This window comes from Oryzias melastigma, linkage group LG7, assembly GCF_002922805.2.
Source record: "Oryzias melastigma strain HK-1 linkage group LG7, ASM292280v2, whole genome shotgun sequence".
Classification (NCBI taxonomy): Eukaryota; Metazoa; Chordata; class Actinopteri; order Beloniformes; family Adrianichthyidae; genus Oryzias; species Oryzias melastigma.
This window is the reverse complement of record NC_050518.1, coordinates 16,687,886-16,710,859: the sequence shown is the minus strand read 5'-3', so window position 1 is coordinate 16,710,859 and position 22,974 is coordinate 16,687,886. Positions and strand designations below refer to the sequence as shown.

The 22,974-nt window shown below is 39.6% G+C and overlaps 1 protein-coding gene across 12 annotated transcripts in view; it reads right to left on the bottom strand.

The window, feature by feature from the left end:
* Positions 1-22,974, bottom strand: part of camta1a (calmodulin binding transcription activator 1a) — a 326,262-nt gene that overhangs the window by 125,449 nt on the left and 177,839 nt on the right. For all 12 annotated transcript variants that reach the window (XR_004948200.1, XR_004948201.1, XM_024292513.2 and 9 more), the window contains one exon: positions 6,929-7,064. Coding sequence is in view for 10 of the 12 variants with exons in the window: in XM_024292513.2 (XP_024148281.1) it covers positions 6,929-7,064 (136 nt within the window). In the remaining 2 variants the exon portion in view is untranslated. The remainder of the gene's footprint in view (positions 1-6,928; positions 7,065-22,974) is intronic.

Genomic DNA, 22,974 nt, shown 5'->3' with positions numbered 1-22,974 from the left:
ATGCAAACCCTTTGCCATCTGGCTCTGTGGAATAGTAAACGGATCTTAATTTCACAGCTGACTTGGAGCACGGGCAGAGAGAAGAGCATGCAAAGGTTAGTTTTTTGGTGCCCTTTTACATCTGACTTCCTCATCTGTTGATATCCGTCAGCACATCTTTAAACCTGTAAACCCAAAGCAACTCTATTTCACAGATATAGAGCTAGTTATTACAAGCCGCTAAGACTACCAGCTTCCCTGCTAGTGTAGCATTTTCATTCATCCAAACACCAAAACTCTGATGCTACGCGTGAGACCATTTAAACGGAGTAAAAACAGCAAACAGCCTGATTTGCAAAAAAGTAAAAAGCCAGCAGTTGTACACAGAGAAATTAAGTGCTGAAGGTCATGTGATATTGAAAGCCAATGCAGTGTAGCATCCAGTAGCATCCACTCCATTACAACATTAGCAACTAATGTTTTGACATTTGTCTTCATTATTATCAATGAACAGACGCGATTGAGCCACCAGCATGCTCCATTAGCTTCCTTCATTGCACAGTTGCACAGTTGAAATCACACATTAGGGTGGATCCAACATAAAATGACAAGTTACGGGGACTAAGGACATGCCAACTTATTATTTACGCGGTGGAGGGTGGGGCGGTTGGGTGGAAAGAGAGCGGGGTGGAGCAGAGGTGGGAATGCGAGCCTGGGAATTGGTAAAGCGCTGCACTGGCGTTACGATCTAAAGAGCTTGGAGGATCGGAGCAGCACAGCACACCTCAAGAAGAAAGGCTCATTTCAGTTGGTATAATTAGCCTGCGGTAATGAAATAAGTCAGAGGCACTGCCACCTTCACTTAGGAGAAAATCGATCCATGTTTAAGAGAGTTTATTAAAGCTTAGGAATAATGGGTAGATAGGTTAAAGTAAGGGAGGAGTAGAGTAGATGGAGGTTGAAGACACATTAGCAACAAATCAACTAGCGGTATGTGGTAGCATTGGGGAAAAGAGCAAAAGAAGCAGGACAGATAAGCTGGCTTCAGTAAGAGTGGATGCTTCTGAAATTTCCCAGTGTGAAGGCAGGGGATGCTAGAGCTACATACATTAGAAGACGTTCAACCCAAACACAAAGATGACATCACTTTTATGTAATAAACCCAATCAGGCCCTATTTAGGCGGCATCTTTGGAGTGGCTTCCGGACAAAGCCAGAAGCAGGTGAGTGGCTAAAGCATGGAAAAAGAAGGGAGGTGGGATAGTTACTGATAGACATTTCTCCTAAGGTGTCCCAAATGCATACTGGTTGATGTGGGCGCTGCTTGCTCATTTATCTGGCCGTCTGGCCAACTCACCTGGAGTGATGGGGGAGACGTCAGGAAGGCAGGCTGCTATTTCACGGCCTGTTAAGCGCTAATGCCGCAACATGCCCCGCGCTCCAATTTTAGGGAGCATGGAGTGCCCGACTCAAGGTTCTGTCTGTCTGGACTTGTGTGGTAGTGTAAGGAGGCGGGGCAAGCAAAATCAGCAAGGAGAAAGATACTGTAAGTATTTGTAGAGGACAATGAAAAGTCCAGTGAATGAACTAAAAGCTGGAAAAAAAGAGTAAAAGGTAGAATAGAGAGAAAAAAGAATATAGCCTCAGTTTACAGACTGCTGAGACAGCACTGCGCAGCAGACAGGACAGCAGTGGAAGCACGCGCTGACATCTATTCCTGCCATGCTAGGCTGCTTCCTGTGTGCCCCAAAAGGCCCCATAGCTGTAGCCAAAACTATTGAATATCACTGGTCTAACCCATCCAAAGCGCTTGTCCTTAGTGTGCACAAAAACTGGCCTGTGCAATAATCACATAACCTCTATTAAGCACTGAGTGGCTGGGGAATTAAAGCAATGAAAGCACAGCATGAACAAACCCCTGCATAATAAAGCTAAGTTAGGCTCAAGCTGTGCAGACTCTTTGCATTATTCCTTGTGATGATATGATATAAAACGGGATTTCACTGATCACATAGCAGGCTTTAGTTAAATCAGACAGGCTTTAAATCTTTTTACAATATTTACGAAACGGTTAAAAATTAGCACCGCTATGCATGATGGGTCGTAGAGTCAAACCGGAAAACAGTGTGAGATCAGATGTCCCATGATGCTCTGACTTGGTTGGGTATAAAGATATTGAACTAAATCTGACAAAAAAAATATATATATATTTTAAGAATTACGCCTTTCTGAATATGATAATTTCATGACAAAGGTCCAAAAATTATTTTTTTTGTTTTTTGAAAAATCAGCTTTTTTAAAAAAGGGGGAAAAAATACAATTCTATCCAAATATCACTAATTGGTACACAGATTCGAAAGCTCTTCTGTCTCACAGCCTAATGGCCTCCATCCCTGCTGAATACAAACTTCAACATCAATAAAAAAATAGATTCAGACAGAAATTAAAAGAGAAAAAAAAGTACTCCAAAACAATTGAAATCTATGCAATTCGTTAATGTGATGATAACTTTCTTATGTTTTAATGCTAAAAGTAATGTGCTAAATTTAGACACTATATTTTAACTGTAAATGAACTATTAATTTGTACAATTTTCACTTTTGTGAAAGAAAACTAAGCAGGATGATAGTGGCTGAAGCGTAAGAACGCACTTTAACTCATACAGTGTTTAAAACAGCAGCTTTGAGCCTGAACATGTGGCCTCAGTATATTACCTTCACCTAACTTTGGCCCTTCTGCTCATGCAGCCCTCAGCTCTAGGAAATTTAGCTGTTTTTCCTCAACAGATCTACACTTATTTATCTTGCTCTCTGCATCTGCAACTTTCTATGAAATTTGTTTTTTTTATGTATTTATAATGAATTTATCAAACAGTACACCATCAATGTATTTCATTGCTTAACAGAACTAATAGGCATACATTTTTCATTTTATGACTAGAAAAGCAATTCCTTATTTTCAATGGAAAACATTTTATTCAGTTTCTTGAAAATACAATTTGCAGGGGAAAAAACTGCATTTAGACATATATTGCAACTATTTGCTAAATTAATATTAAAACTAAAAAAATGTTAAACGAAATAAAAAGGTTGTATAATTTTGCAATCAACTTGAATACAATTTTCTGCATGCTGAACCTATACTGTCCCATACTACAAATTAAAAGAAAAGTTTGAAAAGAAATATGAAATCCTTTATTTTGTCACACAACAGAGCCTATTATAGATGATTTCTATATTTGACCTTTCCCCATAGGGAGTGGTGAGTCACAGTCTTTTGGGAAACATTTATTGGTGAAGCCCCCAACAATATTATCCAGTGGACCTCTCATCACTTTTCCTTAGTAATCTCATAAGGTCATATCCGGTTTCTTATGTGCAAAACCAACAAATAACTGCTAGAAGTCATTAGTGCTCTGATTATATATATTTTATCATGTTTGTGTGATTTCAGATGACCAAAAGTTTAAACCGTTTAAAAATTATTTCAAAAATATATTCATTATTTGTATCAGAGGAGTTAGAAAATGCTGGGTGTGTAACACATCAATTGACATCATAATTTAATTCAGCAAAAAGGCACATACTGTACCCATTGCAATAATACGTGTGAGTAAGTCAGAACACGATCTTGAATAAATGTTGGGTAAAAGAGTGTAATACAACAACAGTTAGAAATACTCATTATTTCCTTTTTTATATAACTGCCTCACAGTTGGTTTATGTCAAGTCGTCCATTGCGACACATGATTCAGCATTGGAAAATCTAAATCTCAAGAAGTTGTAGAACGTCGGCTCTAGGAGATAGTAGATTCAAATCCACTGTTATTTGAAAGACTAAACATTTCTAACCAGGGGCTCCCTGCTTGACCCTCGACATTGAGGTTGGTTGTGACTGGAGTCCAATCCTCCCCAAAGGGGCGGGTCAAAAGTGGAGAACAAAATGTACCCACCACGGTGTGTGACAATTAGCGTGACTTTCCTTTCCTTTTTAAAGCATGCGTATTATCACAGGAATAGAGACTCATCAACAGCTGTGTTGAGTCAAAGTTCAATAACTAATTACAAGCTTTATAAGCTTTTGCTCAGCTGTGTTTGCCTCATTCAATACGGATGTACTGCAACCCTGACAAACCTGGCAAGTGTTCAAACGTATATTGTGTGACAAATTCACCTTGGTGTCTATTAAAATGTATTTATATCACCTGAAATTCAAGTTCTAAATGCAGACTCACCTTCTGTTGGAGAAAATGAAGGCTGTTAATAGAGAAGATCAAACCCAAAAATACATAGCAAAAAGAGGAAGCCTAGGATAAAAATACTAATTTTAGGAATAAAATCATTTGAAAGTGGTAAAATTATCTGTCAATGTAATTTTTACTTGGCATGAAATATTATAATAAGATATCAGAATCTCCAAACAAGAAGTTCCAAACAAGCATGTTAAAACTAAAAACTGTTAGATTGAATTACTTTAACTTGAAAGCTATACATCCCAATACTAAGTATTTTTTGCTAGTTTTAAGCAAATGGTTTGTATTTTTTTTTTAGTTTTTATGTACCTTATTGGAGTTAACTTTGATTACAGAGACAAAAAAATAGTTTAATAAGTGGAAATGACTCATTTTGACCAAGATGAGTACAAAAATATATTTGTAGGAGTTGGCCTATCCTAATAAATCTCATAAAATGTAAAACTAGCACTTAATCTAAGAACATAAATTATATTTTTGCATCCAGAATAATGGCAATAAATGTCAGTCTAACTTGTCAATATTTTAACATGAATAGAAACTGCAGTGCAGTTTGAGTTTTTTTTCTTTTTGGTCTTATATCAAGTTTTACTTATGTCAAGGGTATGGAGCAAAATAATTTGGGCTCATTTTAATCAAAACTTCCTTATTTTTAGATTCTACCTCTTAGACTTTTGCAGATATCCCAATATGCCCCTGCTCTGCAACTTAATTGGAAGTTATTCAACAAATTTGCCAGGTGGCCGAGGGGCGGCACAGGTGGCAGTCACAGGTTACACGTCGCACGGTAGGTTTTAAGACAATGTACAAATTTTACGGCGATTTTCCTCTAAAAGATAATATCGATCTATGGATGCCCAGGCACATTTCAGGGTTGCACGGTTGCATTCCAGTGACAGGCGAGGATGACACCATTACAAAATCGGGGGACAGCTGGGTGGCAACATGGAAAGATCACCGGCCGTCAGCAGCTCTGACTGGACGATGTGTAAATGTCTCAGTCGAAAGTCCATTTAAAGTGCCACCAGATGCCCGGTATAAAAACGCTGGCCTTTCTGCTCACTTGACGACCACCAAACTGCCATTCATGACCAAGTCAACAATTTTCAAAAATTCAGGCAGCAGCATGACATCTTAAGGATTCTTCTAATATCACCACATCGTGTGGAGGCAGTTGTTTTTGTGACCATAGCATTAATGAGACAAAACATCCTTGACATTGCTGATATACAAAAAAAAAAAACTTGAAAAGATATAGAGCAAAGATAAGTTAAAACAACTTAAAATCTAAAAATTTAAAAAAATGAAGCTTTCAAATCTTTGCAAGTATCACATAGTTTGCACAGTACTCCCCGTTTTGCCATCACTGCGAAATATGACAAGTGTTTGACATGACAGGCATCCTACCCACAAGCCTCTAGCCTTTTGACTAGGAGAGACACTTTGAGGGAACAAAGTGATACAACGATGTTTCTTTGTGAACTGAGACGGAAAAATCCAAAACATTTAACATTTGGATCTTGTGGAGTACAACAGCAGCAGGCGATATTAGCGAGTAAAACTGAATTCTCTATAATAGAAAAAAATCTATTTTTTCAAGACATTTTCTACAGATAATTTAGCAGTAATGCTCACAGCAGAAATCACAGAGTAACCCTGAAGTGATCAACACCCACTACAAGTTAGGAGCCTTTAACTCAGTAAAGATGCAAAATAGAAAAAATTGGAAGTAGTTTTTTATGCTAATAATCTACAATCAAGGAAACTGAATAAAGCTCTTTTAAAAGTAATACAGACTAAGCATATATATATATATATATATTAAGCCAGTAAATGGAAATGATTTCACTCACTTATCTGGGAGAATGACAACACTTTTTTTTTTTTTTCCGGAGTGACACATACGCAGAAAAGACTCCGACAAACAAGAGAACAGAGCCCCTGATGGGAGAACGCCCTAGCCTTGTCTTTGTCACACTGTGTGACACAGATGCTCAACAACTCTCCCTGAGGTGTACAGTTAGGTGTACACTGTGTTTACGTCCTTGTGTCAAACAAGAGGACAAAGTCCCCAACTCTCACACGTTTTGACTTTATTCTGCCTCGACCTGTGTGCTCGTGCTGTCACTGCTCCTCGCCACAGCTGTAAAAGAAAACAGACCCAAAAACTTGCCCAGACACCAGCGGTGGAGGGAATTCTAACACCCGAGTGAAGCTTTATCTTATTTATCCGGACAACTGATAAATCACAAAGTTTGAAGATTGCATCGCGTCCACCTCGGGTTATAGGTGAGCCAAAAACGGATACATCTGGGCCTTTTATGGCGGCAGCTGGTACAGGGAGTGACTTGGGCTGAGGTTAGGGAGCACTTGCTCTACAGTGCTGCTTTGAGCCGGCAAGATTAATGTAGGCTCTCTGGAGCAAAGGCAACAACCACAGCTTTAATAAGGTACAAACAATCGGTTCCACTCCACCAGCTTCTCAGGGAAAACTATTGTTGTGCTGCATTGTTTCGTGGTGAGGTTCCTTGGAGACACGTGTCTACTGCAGCATGTGACTGTCTCCATTACAGCCAGGGGAGAAGTCGGCGTAGACCTCAGTTTGTCTGTGTCAGAATGAAGGCTAGCACTCACTCCCCGCACCGCACTCTTTCCCCGCTTCCTTCCTCCGAATCCAAACTTTTGCTTGTTCACTCACCTCGACTCCCTGCACTTTCAACTTCATGTGATCCTCCCGCGTGGTCTTCCCGTCTTTTCTTTTCTTCCAGCAGTAGCCATCTTTTCTGTACTTCACCTTCTTCCTATTGTAGAGTATCATCGACCCATTCTGAGGCCTGCATCCACAGAGACAGAGGGAGAGCAAAAGAGAGGGAGATTAGATGAGAGGAATTTTAGGCAAAGCTACAGTACAGCTCAGGGACTCATTTCTGAGATGTACAAAGAAGTCTGACATGGGTCTGCGCCAGGCAGAAAATGCACCAGTGACTTAGATGACAAGACTTCTTTTACGGTGTTTCCCAGCATTGGTATGCACAGTTTGACAACGAACAAAGCACCCCTCAGCTTACTTTTTCTTTTTTTTTTTTCCTCCAGTGACAAGTGTGTATGCTGTGAGGTGTTAAAGTGGCACTCATCACAGAACAAATTATATGAAGGCTAATGCGGAAGGCAAGCGGCAGGAGGATGGAAGCGTTGGCATCCTTCCTTATCTCCCATTCATTGAACTTAAATGAGTTGTAGTGTTGGAAGTCCCTTGAGGGAAGAGAAGATCCTCCCTCACACTCCATTCATAATTCATTCTCCCTCCACCAGACCACAGCCTGTAGGCTCATAATGATATAATGTAACTATTTGACAATAATCTCCCTTTCCACTTAGATTTGTAACAGAGGCATTTGGCACTCAGTGTTAAACATTAACATAAAGTATAGCATGAAACATTTATGACTTTCTCAACAATTAGGTAGAACGTTAGGTAATACAGCAGATATAGTTTTCTGCGTTTGTATATGGGTATTATGTGGAATAGCTTTGCGCCATCGTTATGAATCCATGTACAATAAAATTCTGCATAGTTGCCCACACACTCCACCATCATCCAAAACACAGGAGGAGACAAACATTCCTGAAGACAAACTATCTACAGCTAACAAGAAAACTCCACATTACATGGTTTAAGTGTCAAAATGGTCACATAAATGCAAAACTAAGCACTTTTAACACTATTTTTCACTGCGATACAAACTAAAAACTCCTATGAATGGAAACTTTTGTATTACTTATTTGTTTAGGATGTGCCGTTTATTAAGATTCCATGATATTCTTAGGAATTTTTTCAAATGTTTTTCGAAAAGCTGAAATATTTATGCAAGTTAAACTCACCCAAAATTAGTTAATAAGTAATATTTGCTTGCAAAGGCAACATACTCGACTAGAAAGGTGGCTAAGCATGTACATGTAACACGAATAAAACCTGAATCCCCATTAAAATTTGCCCACAACTCAAGAGCTGGAACGTCTCTAAAGACTTCCTAGTTAGGCTAAAAAAAGGCCACATCTTTGCCTTTCCGTTCCTTTACTTGTAGAATGTGAGCGACTCTTTTACCCTCCATACTTACCCTGACCTTGAACCTGTGGTTTGGATGGGGGAAGGGGACTTCCTGTGCTAGACGGTGTGGATGGTCAGATTTAGAATAGTGAAAAGTGATAATATGTGAACATTGGAAAATAAAACCTCCGGATTTACGAATTCAAACCATTGACATGTATATCAGAGGACTTCTCAACCCCTCCCCCTTTGTGTTCCAAATAGGAAGTACCTGCCAGTTGTTAGAAGGTCAAAGTCCCATAGACTTTTATTGTGAAATAAACAGTTATTACTTAGTAGTTCTATTTGTCAGAATAACCATCAATTCCTCTTAGCATGTTCTTTCAAATCCTATTTTTTGAAGAATTTTTTTTATTTATCGCCACTTATTCAAGTTATTAACTGACCAATCAGATGCCTCAGTAAAAGCATGCGGCGCCCAATGGCCCCACCTCAAACAGATTCCCCGCTTTCAGTGGGAAAGGTGTGGACTTAGAAACAAGCTCACTCATGATTGGCTCAGGATTTTGTGAGGTAATACATTTCCTATGGGGGGTCTCAACACTTGTAAAGTCCAGTTTTTATAAAGGCGGTATGATCCAAACTAATAATTGTTTAATTACAGCAAAATGTTGTGAGAAAACTCCTTACATTTTCTTTAGTTGCTCTAAATTATGCACACCAACAAAAGTTTTACATAGAAATTCTGCCTGACTTGCACAATAAAGGCTTGTTTTTCTCCAAAAGTGACTGTAAACACACATTTATGTCTCTAAAACATGAATAAAGCATGCACAAACCCAACCGCCAACACACAGAGACACAGTACAAGCAGCTGCTATGATTTGGCCCTCTCCCAAATGAGAATAGGTTTGTGTTATAGAGTTAGAAAGCTGCCCGAACAAGCTGCTAAGGATGCAGTGTGGCTGAGTGGAGCTTAACCATCTAATCAGCTGGTGAGCCTTGTTAGTCTTGTGTTTGTTGTTCAGACACCCCACACACACTCATCGGATACAGACGGGGAAAAAACTGCAAACCCAAAAAGCTCGAAAAACTCACATCAAAGTAGAGAGGAAAAAGAAACTGGGTTGATTTATGCTTTATGCAACAAAAACCAAAATAAGAAAACCCAACGGTTGTTTTGCATTGTTTTGTTGTTTATTGTTACATTTTCTTTTCACAAGGTTTATTTATAATGCTGCATGCATCATTTTGCAGGGCTGCCTTTGGGGGCTAAGGCGTGTGTTTATCTTGGTATCACTCATCAATCATTTTTGCTTGCTGGCTCTCAAGGGCCAGTGGAGAGGGAGGAGAAGGAGATGGTGGGGTCCCCACAGTCCCCGGTCTGTGGCCCCTGACAGCACCTTCTAATGAGAGACGCCACTCATACAATGACATGCTCACTCTTTACTGATCTCCCTTCCTCCCTTCCCTCTTCCCTTCCTCTCTCCATAGCCCCACTCCTCTTGCCGTCAGTCAGCTCAAGCTGTGCACCAGGGGACGTCTTTGTCTTCCCCCTTGCACCGACTCCAGCTCTTCCTTTTCTTCCCCTCTTGTTTCATCTGTCTCAGGATCCCTCACCTCCACCCTCCCACTCCTCCCTCCTTCCTGCTGTGTTCTCATCGCTTACCAGTCTCTCTTGTGAAGTGCTTAGCATACTTTGCAGAGATTAAACCCCATTTTTATTGGTCAGCCTGAGAAACGGCTGTAAGAGATCTGCTCTAGTTTACAGCATCTTAGCACCCACCGTGAAGGTGTTCTCATAAGCACAAGTTTTGCAAAGCTGGAATAGCCACATATAATCTGAATGATTAGAATAACAAACAGATGCCCACATTTGCACTTGTAATCAAACATGCCAGGGGCTCAACCTAAAAGTTGGATGCTATTATTTGGTTCATACCACTTTGAGTTTTGTCCTTCAAAAGATATCAACAGCGTGCACTTCTTAAAATGTAGCTATGCATGAGAGCAGAAGATGGGCACGGATGAGATAAGGCAAAGAATCAAATGACACTGGGCTATCTGATCTCCTCCCGAGCACTGGAAATTGGGGTGAGGCTTCAGTGTCAGAGGCTCTGTGCCGTATTTATAGGCACGGCACAAAAACTTATTCGCTCAGCTATTTTTGTGGGACTGTTTGGTGGATGCTATTTTCAATTTAAGGCACTTTGGACACAGAGGGGAAAGCCTAAGGACCCATTCAGAGGGTTGGATCTGAGGCTGATAGTGGTCTAAAATGCACCCTTTGTCAACTTAATGTTTCTTCTGTCCCTCTTGCAGTCTCTTCTTTCTCCCTCTCGCTCTTCCTATCACTGTATACTTAGGCGTTTCAATTAATTTTATCGGAATTACAAATATTTGAACAAGAGGAGAAGAAGCTCACAGTGCTGTTGTCACAGACCTACTCTTTTTCTGACTCCTACAGTATATGTAGCATATATATATGGAAATATAGGTCTCCGTGAAGTGCACACAGGCTCCACATCACTTTTTTTTTTTTTTTTTTGAGTCTGCAGTGATAATAAGCTTTATCCTCAGGGCGATGTTAGGCCTTGTACGGTCCTTTAGGAATCATTCATTTGCCCAGGTAATGGCGTTCCTTCGATCAGATTTGTTCATTTGAAAAAGTCCGTGGTGGGGAGGGGGGTACGGGGATGGTTTAATGAGGCTGGTGACGTGTTTTGCATGAAAAAACAAAGCAAAAGAACAGGAGCTCTGGACTATAGAAGAAAAAAATGAGAATAAATAAATATTTAAATGAAAAGGACTCTGAAAAAAGTCGAACACATGCTAAAATGAACTTCTGTAGGAGGTTTTCATGTGGAAAATTGTGTGTTTGGAGAATCCACAGCTTTTGTAAACCATTGTAAAACCAAAAAAGAAAGAAATCCAACATAGAGAGCACCATGTACTAACGAATGAAACAAGTTATTCTTTTACAACTGTCAAAGAACCCTTCAGCTGTGAGGCTGGAGACGCAAATGGGATTTTAACCAACAGATGAGACTGTAGTGGGTGTGAGTGTGTATGGGGGGGTGTTATGCACCTAACTCTGCTCTGTTTCCTGAGACGTTAGTCATGGTATTAACTCAATATGAACCTTCTTTTCTTCGTTTGCTGGCTCAGCTGGCAAGGCAGAAGTGCCTTGCAAGATAAGTTAGTTGGATCCAGACATGGCTCAAAAGGCAGGTAATGCCAAGAGGACCTGGTGGCAGACAAGATTGCGGCTGAAAATCATTAGCTGGAAGCAGAAATTCCACAAGATTTCCGAGTTGTAGCCACTTTTAATCAAACTTTTTAACGTGAACAAACAGTGTAGTGTTCAGGATTAGTTTAAAATGTGTCAAAAGAGGGTAAATGCAGACAGAAAAAAAGCCATTTGAAAAAGCTTGTAGCAGTGATGTAGAAATCACTAAAAAAAGCTAGAATCGGATGGCAACAAGCTCCCTGCTCTGCTGCATTACGATCATAGACAGAACATGGAGAGAGCTGGATTGATCAACCCCTTCGCCCTTCCATTCCAAATAGGAAGAAACCACTGGTACCAAAAAGCCCAAATTCCATAGACTTCAACTGAAAAATATCAGATTTAAATCAGTCATTTTGTCAGAACAACCGTTCTCGCTCCGGTGACTCATAACATGTTCGTGCTGAAACCTATTTATTTTTAATAATATATTTTCTTTATCGCAAGTTATTCAAAATATGTACTGGTCATAAGATGTTTCAATGAGAGCATGTGGTACCCGCCGACACCACCTCAAACGTCTGAAGTGTTTGATTGACAGATTCTCAGACCAATCACTGCTTTTCGTTGCCTTTCGTTGGAAGCCGAAGAAAGGAATTTTTATTGGTGGCATCAGCATTGTTTTGTCCATCTCTGTTCATGTCAATGATTCTGATGCATTCTCTTGCAGACAAATAGATCCATGTATGTCTTTGTTTTCCTTGTCTGAGCTGGAATTTGGTGCAAAACTGTACGGTTGGATGACTCCAATACTGATCACCATTTTTTGTTGTAATATGAGGTTGGGGGTGTGCGACAGTGAAAGCTAGCGGGACAGAGAGTACACAAAGGGATGATGGGAAGAGTGGTCACCAGTGTTTTTTTTTTTTACTTTTGCTAAAAACAGCATAATCATAATTGAAAGACCACTGGGAACGCTTTTAAAATAGATGGGGTGGATCTTTATGCATGCTCTACTTCATCTTTAAATACCAATAATGAGTGAAAAAACAGATATTCTGATCATTTCTAGGGCTGTCAATCACTGGTACTACAAATATTTCATGTGTTAAAACTCACATGCGCTAGCTTGGGAATACATGCACACATCTGGAGCTGTCAAAACACAGCGGAGATATTTCAGATGAAATGTAATTACACTGCAAGAAATGGTACTCTATTAGTTGGCACATCATCTTTGAGTTATAGAAGCATGAGCAGAAAGGTGCTGGCTCTATGGCGGGAGCGCCTATCCAGACGCATCACGTGCAATTGATGACTCGCAGATAAGCTGCTCCTTTCAGCCATGCCAAAGCATGCATCAGGAAGTGGGGCGTTTGCTAAAACTACTTTAAATGTAAATCTGCCACGGCCCCAGGATTGAGATTCATCGTCTGCACTGCTCTCAAGCCCTCCAGCTCTCCCGCTCCTGCACTTACATCAAGACGCCGCAGGTCGGATTCTTCTCTGACTGCAAATGAGGCCTCAGCACCTGGTCACTGTAATGCCCATTGCTCCCTGGGCTCTGGTATAGAGTGCCCTCAGCCCTAAGCTATGAATGAGTAATGATACTATATAAAAATTAAGGGTGTGAGGGCAGTCTGGTGTGTCAGCTGCAATAAGATGTTTTGTTTTTTTTTAAATATCATCACATCCTTTCTTTCACACAAACCTGTTAGATGGTTTCCTGTGAGTCATTTTTACACATATAGAAACTAATTTTGTGAAAAACAAGAGTATGAGCTAGCCTTAAGTGAATAATCAAGTTAGGTTAGCCAAACACGGTGTAACATACTGATCTCCAAGGATATACAGATGGGGCTGGTTGTTTGTTTACAAAGAGTGTTCAACTAACTACCATTATAATGATGGGAGGGTAGCTGGGCCCCTGGAGCCGTAATTCAGGATAGGAAGACAGATCATTTGCTTCCACTATTTTCTCTATCTATACTTCCTGTGATTGCCATGAAACTGAAGCTCCTTCCCACTGCCTTCCAGCAGCAAACAGATGTCCCCCACACCCCCCCGCCGCCTCGCTCCTTTACTTATCGCTATAAAAACATTACAAACAATTTACAAAGAGTATAAATTATGGTTGTAGCTACACATCAGTATCTCTGCACCTATGAGACCTTAAAGAGGATAAGGGTGAAATGGCGTGGGAGGATGGGTGAATTGTTGGGGGACAACACTAGGCAAACCGGAGCAGTGAGGGGAGGAGGGCAGGGGTGCTCTTATCTGGTCCACAGCAGCGAGGCAGAACGAGAGGGCGGCTGGTGACTGGCGGTGATGCTGTGCTGATAGCACTAAGCTGGTTTCATGCACATTTCAGGGAGGCTGCCATCACCACTCTGACTTAAAGCTCTCAACTGCTGCCAGTGGATGCTATTTACAAATAGCCATGTCATACACTAGTTTCATCGCCCCATTCTCTGTGTCAAAGCATACACTGAGCAGAAAGGACTAATGTGCGGCTTTGATGTACGGCTTACGTGACACAGAATTTGAATTTCAGTGCTTGTGAGGTTTTGGAACTGAGGACATTTGTTATTCTCTTGAAATTCACACTGTCACAGTGTGTGTTTGTGTGTGCCACCGCACATAATGTCGGGTTAAAATGTTGATGAGTTTCATCTTCTTTCTCAAAGGGCTCCCACATCGTATTTGCGCTGAATACTTTCTACCGTTTTCGGTCTGTGTGCATATGCTTACTTAGAAAAAAAAAAGAAAAGTCCTCACAAAGATGATGATTCAAACCTCACATCCTCTGCAAAACCTCACAAATCATCCTAGGTACATCTCAGTGTGTAATAAATGATGTTGTCAGAATGAAGCTTCTCTGCAGCCCAGCTTGTAGAAAACGACATGCTGTGTTCATTGTGCAAATGCAAACTTAGGTTCTGTGGTTCTGCCTTATTATGACACTTTGTAAAGGGGAAGCTTTTGTATATTCAATAATGCATGGCCAGCAGGGAATTGCATTCAGCCTTTTTTTTATGTCATGGGCCAGAGTTGCTGCTTTAGCAGCTTATGTTCTCTTACAGTAGGAAATACTAATGCAATTAAATCCAAGATGAACTGGGTTGCACCAATAAAAGGCCAGGTTTTCATTATTAACAAAAACAACCTCACTTGCTATAAGGAGCAGGGGAATTCTGCCAGTGGTTCATAAAGTGGTCATGTTCCAACTGCCTTATTTAGAGCACTGATCAAATACATTCACACCTACTTACTAGCTCCTTTAAAAAAAATCTGTAGAACACAAAATCTAAAGAGGATGAACAAAATATGCAAAAATCAAATCTATTAAAGCAAAGAAAAAATAATTAGTAACTATTTACAGAAATAAAGAGATATATAATATACTCAAAAGTATTCATCTTCTTAACCTATTGAATCCCTTTTGGGGTCTTGGGCTACTGGTGCCCGGCCCTGTTGGGCGAAGGTGGGGTACACCCTTAAAAATGTCACCAAGTCTGACCACACACTCACAAACACATACACTCACACCTAGGGGCAGTTTAGAGTATCCGATTGACTTAGGAAGCAAGGAAAACAGAGTGCCAGGAGAACACCTACACATGCACAAGCGGAATAACAATCACACGAAGTGGCCGTGGTGCAGGGCGGTCGACCTCTGATCGGAAGATTGCAGGTTTGATTCCCGCCGTGTCTTGAAGTGTCCTTGGGCAAGACACTGAACCCCACATTGCCTCTTATGGATATAGGTTGGTGCCAACAGGCTTGTTTACACATATATTTAAGGGTGCAACATTTAATTGACTTAATCAATGAATTGATTGATAATCCTACAATCCAAACAGATCAATCTGTCTAAGACAAGGGGTTAATTGAATGGACCAATACCAGGGGTCTGCAACTTTAACACTAAAAGAGCCATTTGGTCTAGTTTCTTACAGACCAGATCCCAATCAGAGCTGCAAAGTCCCACTTAATCATTTAAAAAATGCACAATATATATGTTTTTTGGCAATAGAACATTTATTTAAAAATGTAGCTTTTAAATATCTCAAAAGATTAATTAAATCAGTGTCTATATGTTTTTAACATATTTCACTTTTGATAGCAGCACACACTAGTTCCTTTCAGAATAAAACCCACCCTGTGTCAAAAAGGTCCTCCTGCTGCAGCAGCTTTACTTGCAAATTAAAAATGCAAGACAGTCCTTTTAAACTGCATTTGTTCAAAACTTTAACCACTTTAGTGTCATTTACCAAAATAATAATAAAAAAAATTTAGAGACTTTTATTTGACTAAATTAAAAACAAAAATAAATAAAGAACATTTCTACATTTCTGACATTAAATCTAACTTTTTTTGCTTATTTCTTGACATGTTAAAAATCTAAACAGAAAGGACAACACTTAAATAACTAATTATTGTTCATTCAAACGTTAGCATTTTTCAATGAAGCTAAAAGCCACAATAATGGGATCATATCATCATATCAAATTGTTAACAAGAAATTATGATATGAATCAAACTGTTGTTAAAATGAATCATTATGCCAGGTATAATAATATGCATTTTCCAGTTCAAGCAAATCAATAACATAATTTCAAAAAAACATGCAACAGAGATCTAAACAAAAACAGAAGCTGGTCCTCTCACATCACGGTCTAGTCAGACCAGAGTTATGGATCACCTGAATGCATTGTCGCCCTTCTTGTCTCTCTCCCGGAGCAGTCAGGGCCACTGAACTTCCCATATTGATCCACCAATGACGGAGCACAGCAAAGGCCAGCTATTGAACCACTTATGATTAATTCACAAATCCTGCCTTGTCCACAAAAAAGTAAAAGAACAAAGCACATGCTGTAAGAACAAGTGGAAAGAAAGAAGGATAAAGGTCACAAAACTCAACTTTCTAAAGTGAGACAAAGCTGACTTGGAAGTGATGTTTTACAAGCTGACCAAGCCGGAAAGCCCTTTGTGGCAAAGCCTCAACAGAGAGTTGTGGAGTGGTTGAATAGAGAGACCAATAAAAAAGAGAATGAATGAAAGTGGAAAGAAAGAAGGGGAAATGGAGAAGAAAAAGAAGCCATTCTTCCTCTCCCTTCTCGGTTCTTTTCTCACTCGCGATGATAGACCAATAAGAGTGAGAGGTTGAAATTGAGCTGTTACTCCATCTGGGTGCTGGAGCGAATAAGAAAGTCTATCCCACCTTTCACCTGGGAATCCCAGCTCTTTCTGTGCCCCGTATGGCCACCATACTAACCAAAGCCAGGCATCATAGCTTTAATTGGAGCTCAGGGCTTGGCGGCAGCTCAAGCGCAAACACAGACAGAGGTGGAGAAGAACAGACAACACTCATGGTTAAATGATGGTGGCCATGCAGATCAAATCGAATTTCAGGCTTTGCTGGCAACACGAAGCCGATACTTCTTGAACATATTGGAGACCAAGCTACCGCTGCTGTACTGCTTGGACTGGATTCCATCATTTAAGTTTCATGCTGGCTTTCTGCTCTGATCCCTCTACAAAAAAGGGTCTTCCCATGCGCATCAATGCTGATTTGAATCTTAAAACACAATTTTTGCTTCAATGCTTAATAATCTTAGCAGTTTATAGACAAAAAATACAGTAAGTACTTTTAGGATGCACAGAGTGATGACTTTTGTCTTCAAGAAGGAAACTGTGTGAAGAATATCGGAAGCAATGCGGTTAAAAAAAACAGGAATGGAATTTTGAAGGCACTGTACAAAAGGCTGAGCACTAGTGTACTGCATGTCAACAAGAATATATCGTCAGCTTGATTTATTTTCTGCAACTACCAATCAATGGATAATACATGCAGGTTTGCTGGCAATTAAAAGTAGTATTCAGTGTCTCATAAATACAGTAACTGCAGTCCAATCTGTTTATTCACTGATCATCAAACTGAGCTGTGACCAGCCTTTGTGCAGCTGCAGGACTGCACCATGTGGGACAACCAGTGTGATCCTGCTTTCGAAGAAACAGATAAAAGCGCCGGTCTGCAGAAAAGATCAGACTGTAGTTTTTCTGGGAAGCTTCCAGCTGGGAACGCATGCAGCTGTGTCAGTGTGCAGATGGGTATTCAGAGTGTCTTTGCACAGCCGAATAACTTTCTTTTTTTTTTTTTTTTTACTATTTTGTGCAGTTGCTAAGAATCCTTTGAGGGATTCGGAAGTAACATGGTGCCACTAAATTAAACTATGTACCGGTAGATATGGACATGGCTCCAATACTTTATTTTATCAGTAAACTTATTAGATTTACAAATCTGTTTCTTGTGATTCTAATGACCTTATAATTCATGTTTTTAAACAGTTGATTCTTTAAAATAGGGGCAAAATGGTAAAAAGATGATTGAAGAGTAAAATGCATTTTTATACTTGCAGTAGCTTTGTCAGTAGAGTGAATTTACAGGTTTCATTTCTTTAAAATACAATTTTTCTGTGTATGTTTTTATAACAACCCTCTATTCTGACCCTGACACATGTCTGTGATCACTTTGCTCTTCTTTTTAAAGTCTCAGCCGGGGCCAGGACCTCGCAAATATTGGAACAAACACCAACAGTTAGTCTGTGCAAACCAGAGTCGAAAAGGCGGACGGTAAGTGGACTGTTTCTTCCACTTCCATCTGATAATACTGCAAAAGTCAGCTATATGTAAATGAATGTCTAAATCCAAATACAACTACAAAGTAGCCAAAAATCATCAATCCAATCATGACTACATTTGCTTTATCATTTCCAGTTTTCAATTTTTTTTTGTTTGTTTTCAGTTGCTCATATTTGGACTTTTTATGGTGGTTTTTATGTTTCTAACTGAAATAAAAAAAAACAAGTTTGAGGTTTCTTTAAGCCTAGATTAAAACAATAACACCAAAATACCATTTATTTAAAGACTGAATTCAAATTCCGGCTTCTCCCTTCCCATACATTTAGCCCTCCAAGCGGAGAGTTGTGGAAAAATGTGGCTATGTCCGAATCCCTTCACTATGCACCTTCACTACTCATTATATAGTGCACTCGCCATTTTGTATTATCTATAATTCCAAAATTGAGTGTTCAAGAAATTTCCCAGATGTCTTTGCTAAAAACCAGTGTGTGCATTAGCAAATATGGACCACAATGCATAGCAATTTAAAAAAAAAAAAAAAAAAGTTTAAATGCAATTTTTTAATAAACCATCCATATTTCATCATCAGAAAACAGATAAGTCATGAATAGACTATGTAAAATGTTTGTATTGATTAGATTTTCACTTAGTGACATTGGTGACGTCTTATTACGTTTAGAAGAAAAATTAAAGGAAAGTAGTGAGCATGGTTTCTGAATTGCTTTTAAAATCCAGGGGACTAGATAGTCCTGCACTACATAGTTTTTTTATTAGTTAGGGATTAGGGTGGGAATTCAGACAGTCTGTGTCTTCAAATTCAGACGTTACTCTCACTATATATAACATCATCAATAGTCGGCAGTCAGCTACATAAGCGCAGAGCTGCTAGCAATCGGAAATACATAAAAACATCAGTTTGATAACTTTAAAAAGATTGTGCTTGAAAAAAAAAAAAATATCATTACTTACATTTAAAAAGTATTTCGGACACCCCTACCCCTACAAATGTCCCTACAAATGAAGGGGTAAGGATAAGCCAGAAGAGTAGGAGAAGAATTCAGATTCTGCAAAAGTTTTCCTCAAATAGCTTTAACTTAATAAAACAGAAATATACCCTTTATATCATAATTTTACCATCCAAAATCATAAAAACTAGTGAATTCAGCATGGACAAATTTAAAATGGGAAACCATCAAATTCAAAAACCATAAAGTTTGCCCTCTGTCTGGCACGGAGCATGAGTCACTCACACTTTCTTTAGCAGCATACTTAAACCACAGCAGTATGCAAGGCTGTCGCACTGGCCAAGTTGATTGACTATTTCCCACATATTTAACACACCAGTGAGTCTGCTCATCAGTCACCTCAACAAGGCGATTCTAAGAGCGGATGTAGGGGGAGTCAAGGCTACAGAATAACAATGACAAAAGAGCACCCACACACTGTCTCACTTAGAGTCTTTATTTACAAAGAATAACTCTAACTTCCATCATGTAAATGTTAGACATCACAGTAATCCAATATTCACTAAAGAGAAATAAGGAGGAAAAAACCTCTAAAATCTATAACTAAAAGAAAAGAGTAAAGTTTGTTTTAGCTGGAAATTTTAATATTTTTGACGGTCCTCTAAATGACACCAAATTCTTGTGTATTTTTATATACTTTATAGTAATAGCTAAAGAAAGTGAACAGCAAAGATTAACACTTAATAAACCCCCTAAACATATTTCTAGATACGAACACTATAAATCATTTAAAACTTATAAAATTAAAATGCTTTCAATCCATTTTATTCAATTGTTTATAGTTTTAACTATTTATTTATCTTTTTTTAAATTCCAATATAAATTATTGGCGGCATTGTTGGCAGAAATTTCCCCAGATGGTGTCTAACATTATAATGAATAATCATAACCTGTATTGCAAAAAAAGTATTTTAATAAATCACAAATAATAAATAAACATTGCAAAGATGATTTTTTCAGTTGTATATCTTCCTAAGCACTATAGTCAAATGTGCAGAACACGAAAAACTAGACAAGTCAAGGCAAAGTTTTCTTATAGTTTTGAATCATATGTTGTGGCTGATAAAACTAAGACGTGCTCCTCAGCACATGTGTTATTCATGAATTCAATACCTCAGAGCACCTCTTCCTCATGTTATGGGAATTTTGAACCAGATTTGCATGACAACTCCTTTCTTAAAATAGTCTGTCGTTCCCCGTGTCTCACACCCATCTGGAACCGTTTGTGACTGAGTTTTCATGAGTAATAGGCAGCCAAAAAAAAAAAATATACAACCCCGTTTGACTTGTTAGAGATAAAAATGAGTTTTATTCTGAGAAAAAGTCAACACGAATGTGAAAACTTTCTTAAAAATGTTTTTCATCCAACTAGTCATGAGCGTTGACAGCTCAGTGGGATCCGAGCCTTTTTCTCCTTCTAGAAAACATTTGTGGAGAACAATGAGACATTGATCTGATAACATTGGTGCTATGATAAACTCCTTCTGAAATCAATCTTGTGGATTTATTTTATTTTCAAACCGTTAGTGATTTCATTGCAGTGAGTTTTTTTCAGGCTTTGGTGTTAAGTTGTCTGCAAACGATATTTAATCTTGTGGTCGACACAGTTGTGAATGTATCACATTTTGGATCACACAATTACATATACAGTATATACACACGGTATACACAGTTATTAGGGGAGAGGCCTGTCACTCGTGTGTCTCCAGAGGGTGCTGAGCCCAGACACCATATAGAGAGGAAGGGGGAAGGCAAACTAAGGCCAGAAACACAGAGAAGCACAACTAATGAAGGAGGGAAGGGAGTGGTGAAAGTGTCAAGACACACATTGTACTGCGGGGCAGGAGCAGTAAAGACAAGCTAGTGGCCTCTGCAACTTTAAGATTGCCATTAAACTCTTGCCTTACCCGTGTTTATGGTCGGCTTTGTGTGTCAGAGGAGAAGGGGATCGTAAAGCAGGGCTTTGTCTGTCTGTCATTGATTTATTTCCTTCGTTAGGGTGATGACACTGCCCGCTTATGATGTCCTAGCACAGACAGTAATTACAGAGCACTTCTGTCTTTATTGATGTCACTTTGTTAGTTTAATTACGCTATATTGGGTTTTAGAGTCGAGGCAAGAGCAAAGCAATGATGTAGGGCAAAAATCATCAATGAAATATCCTCTTTTGAAGATGTTGGGTGAACTGAGTTGGGAGATAATTATTTCACGGGGAGACATATAAAGTAGGCTCTTTGCCTCTCAGTATCTACAAAGGCAAGGAGGGGGTAGTTGAGGGGGTTGTGAAAATGATGAGATTCCTAATGGAAATGAAACACCTTGAGAGCGACTGTCCACACCCAGTCCCCAGGTGCTGGAGCTGACGGACAGTTGTGCAGGATTCTCGCTTTGTTTGTACGTGAGACCCAATGTTGGTATAGATAGTGTATTTATGACCCGGTGGGGGAGCATGTCAAGGTGACCCTTGAGAGGAGGAGGGAGAGGCCACCTGCTTGCTGGTGGTGGCAAAATGAGGGTGACAGCCATCCACCTGTTTGAGAGTTCTCTAATTCCGAACCCCATCTGCACACAACGCTTTGGGATATTTCCTCCCTCGGGAAACTCGTGACCCTCCCTGTCGTTTAGCTGAGCAGTCCTCCTGTTCGCTGTCCCTGTGCCCACCTGAAACTGCAGCTGCTAACCTCCGACCAGAGGCCATTTCAGGGCACTGTAAAACACTACAATACATAGGGGGCTTTGTTGGCATTGTTAGTGGTTTTATTCCGCTTCTCCCTTTCTTGTTTCAAAGTGATACAGCCCCCCCAGGCCTTACGTGTCAGTGTGCTATAAGTTTTCTGGCTCGACTAAGTCATCACACATGGCCAACAGGGAAGGCCTTTATTTGCTCCCCTTTTCTTCCTCCAATGTCCAAACGGAAAACTCATCATTGTGTTCTGTAGCAGAGATAATAGCTGGCCAACAAAAGAACAATTTGGAAACTCAAACAATGGTCACATATAGCACACTGTCTATTTGTCACTTCCCCTTTGCTCTCTTTCTTCCACCGTGCATGCAGCTGTCTGTGTTTCTTGAAACCGAGGAGGGAACACACATACACAATTAAATTCCTTCACGAGCCAGTCCAGCCAGTGAATAGATCTCTTTCTTCTAGAATGTCTGTCTGACTATCCCATGGTTCCAGTGGCTGTGCTCTTGTGGCCCGAACCAACGTCCGTGTTTGCTCCTTCTAAATAGGTTTAAACCACATAACCGAGTAGGGTCTATGTGGAAAAGACCCATCAGACTTCTGACACGTGTTCTGATCTCCCTTAGAGCTCCAAAGTAAAAAAAACAAAAAACTGCTGGTGTCTCTTGCTCTGCTTAGACAAATATGCTCATAAAAATTGAGACAGAATGTGCAGAAATGAAGGGCACTGGAAAAAAAAGAAGGGAATTGAGAGGATAAAAGAAAGAGGAGAGAGTAGATAAACACAATACACTAGAGAGAAGGATTAGCTCTTTGCAATTTTTCTAAGAAAATTGAAGAATTTCAAAAATATGTAATGAGCTTCATCAGAAAAGAGTTCACAAATGCTTGCAAAAGGTTGTCATTCATCTCTGCATGTTCTTCACAGAACTATGTGTGTTCACAGCAGGCAAAGGTGAATTAAATGATGTGACAACACTCATTGATTAGTGGGGATGTTTTCTTTTAAAGCCTTTCTAAACCAAATAAAAGCTGTTAAAAAGGCTTAAAAATTCTTAGCTTGGTCCAGTAATGCTTGATCCATGTTTTTTTTAATATTTACTTCGGGTTC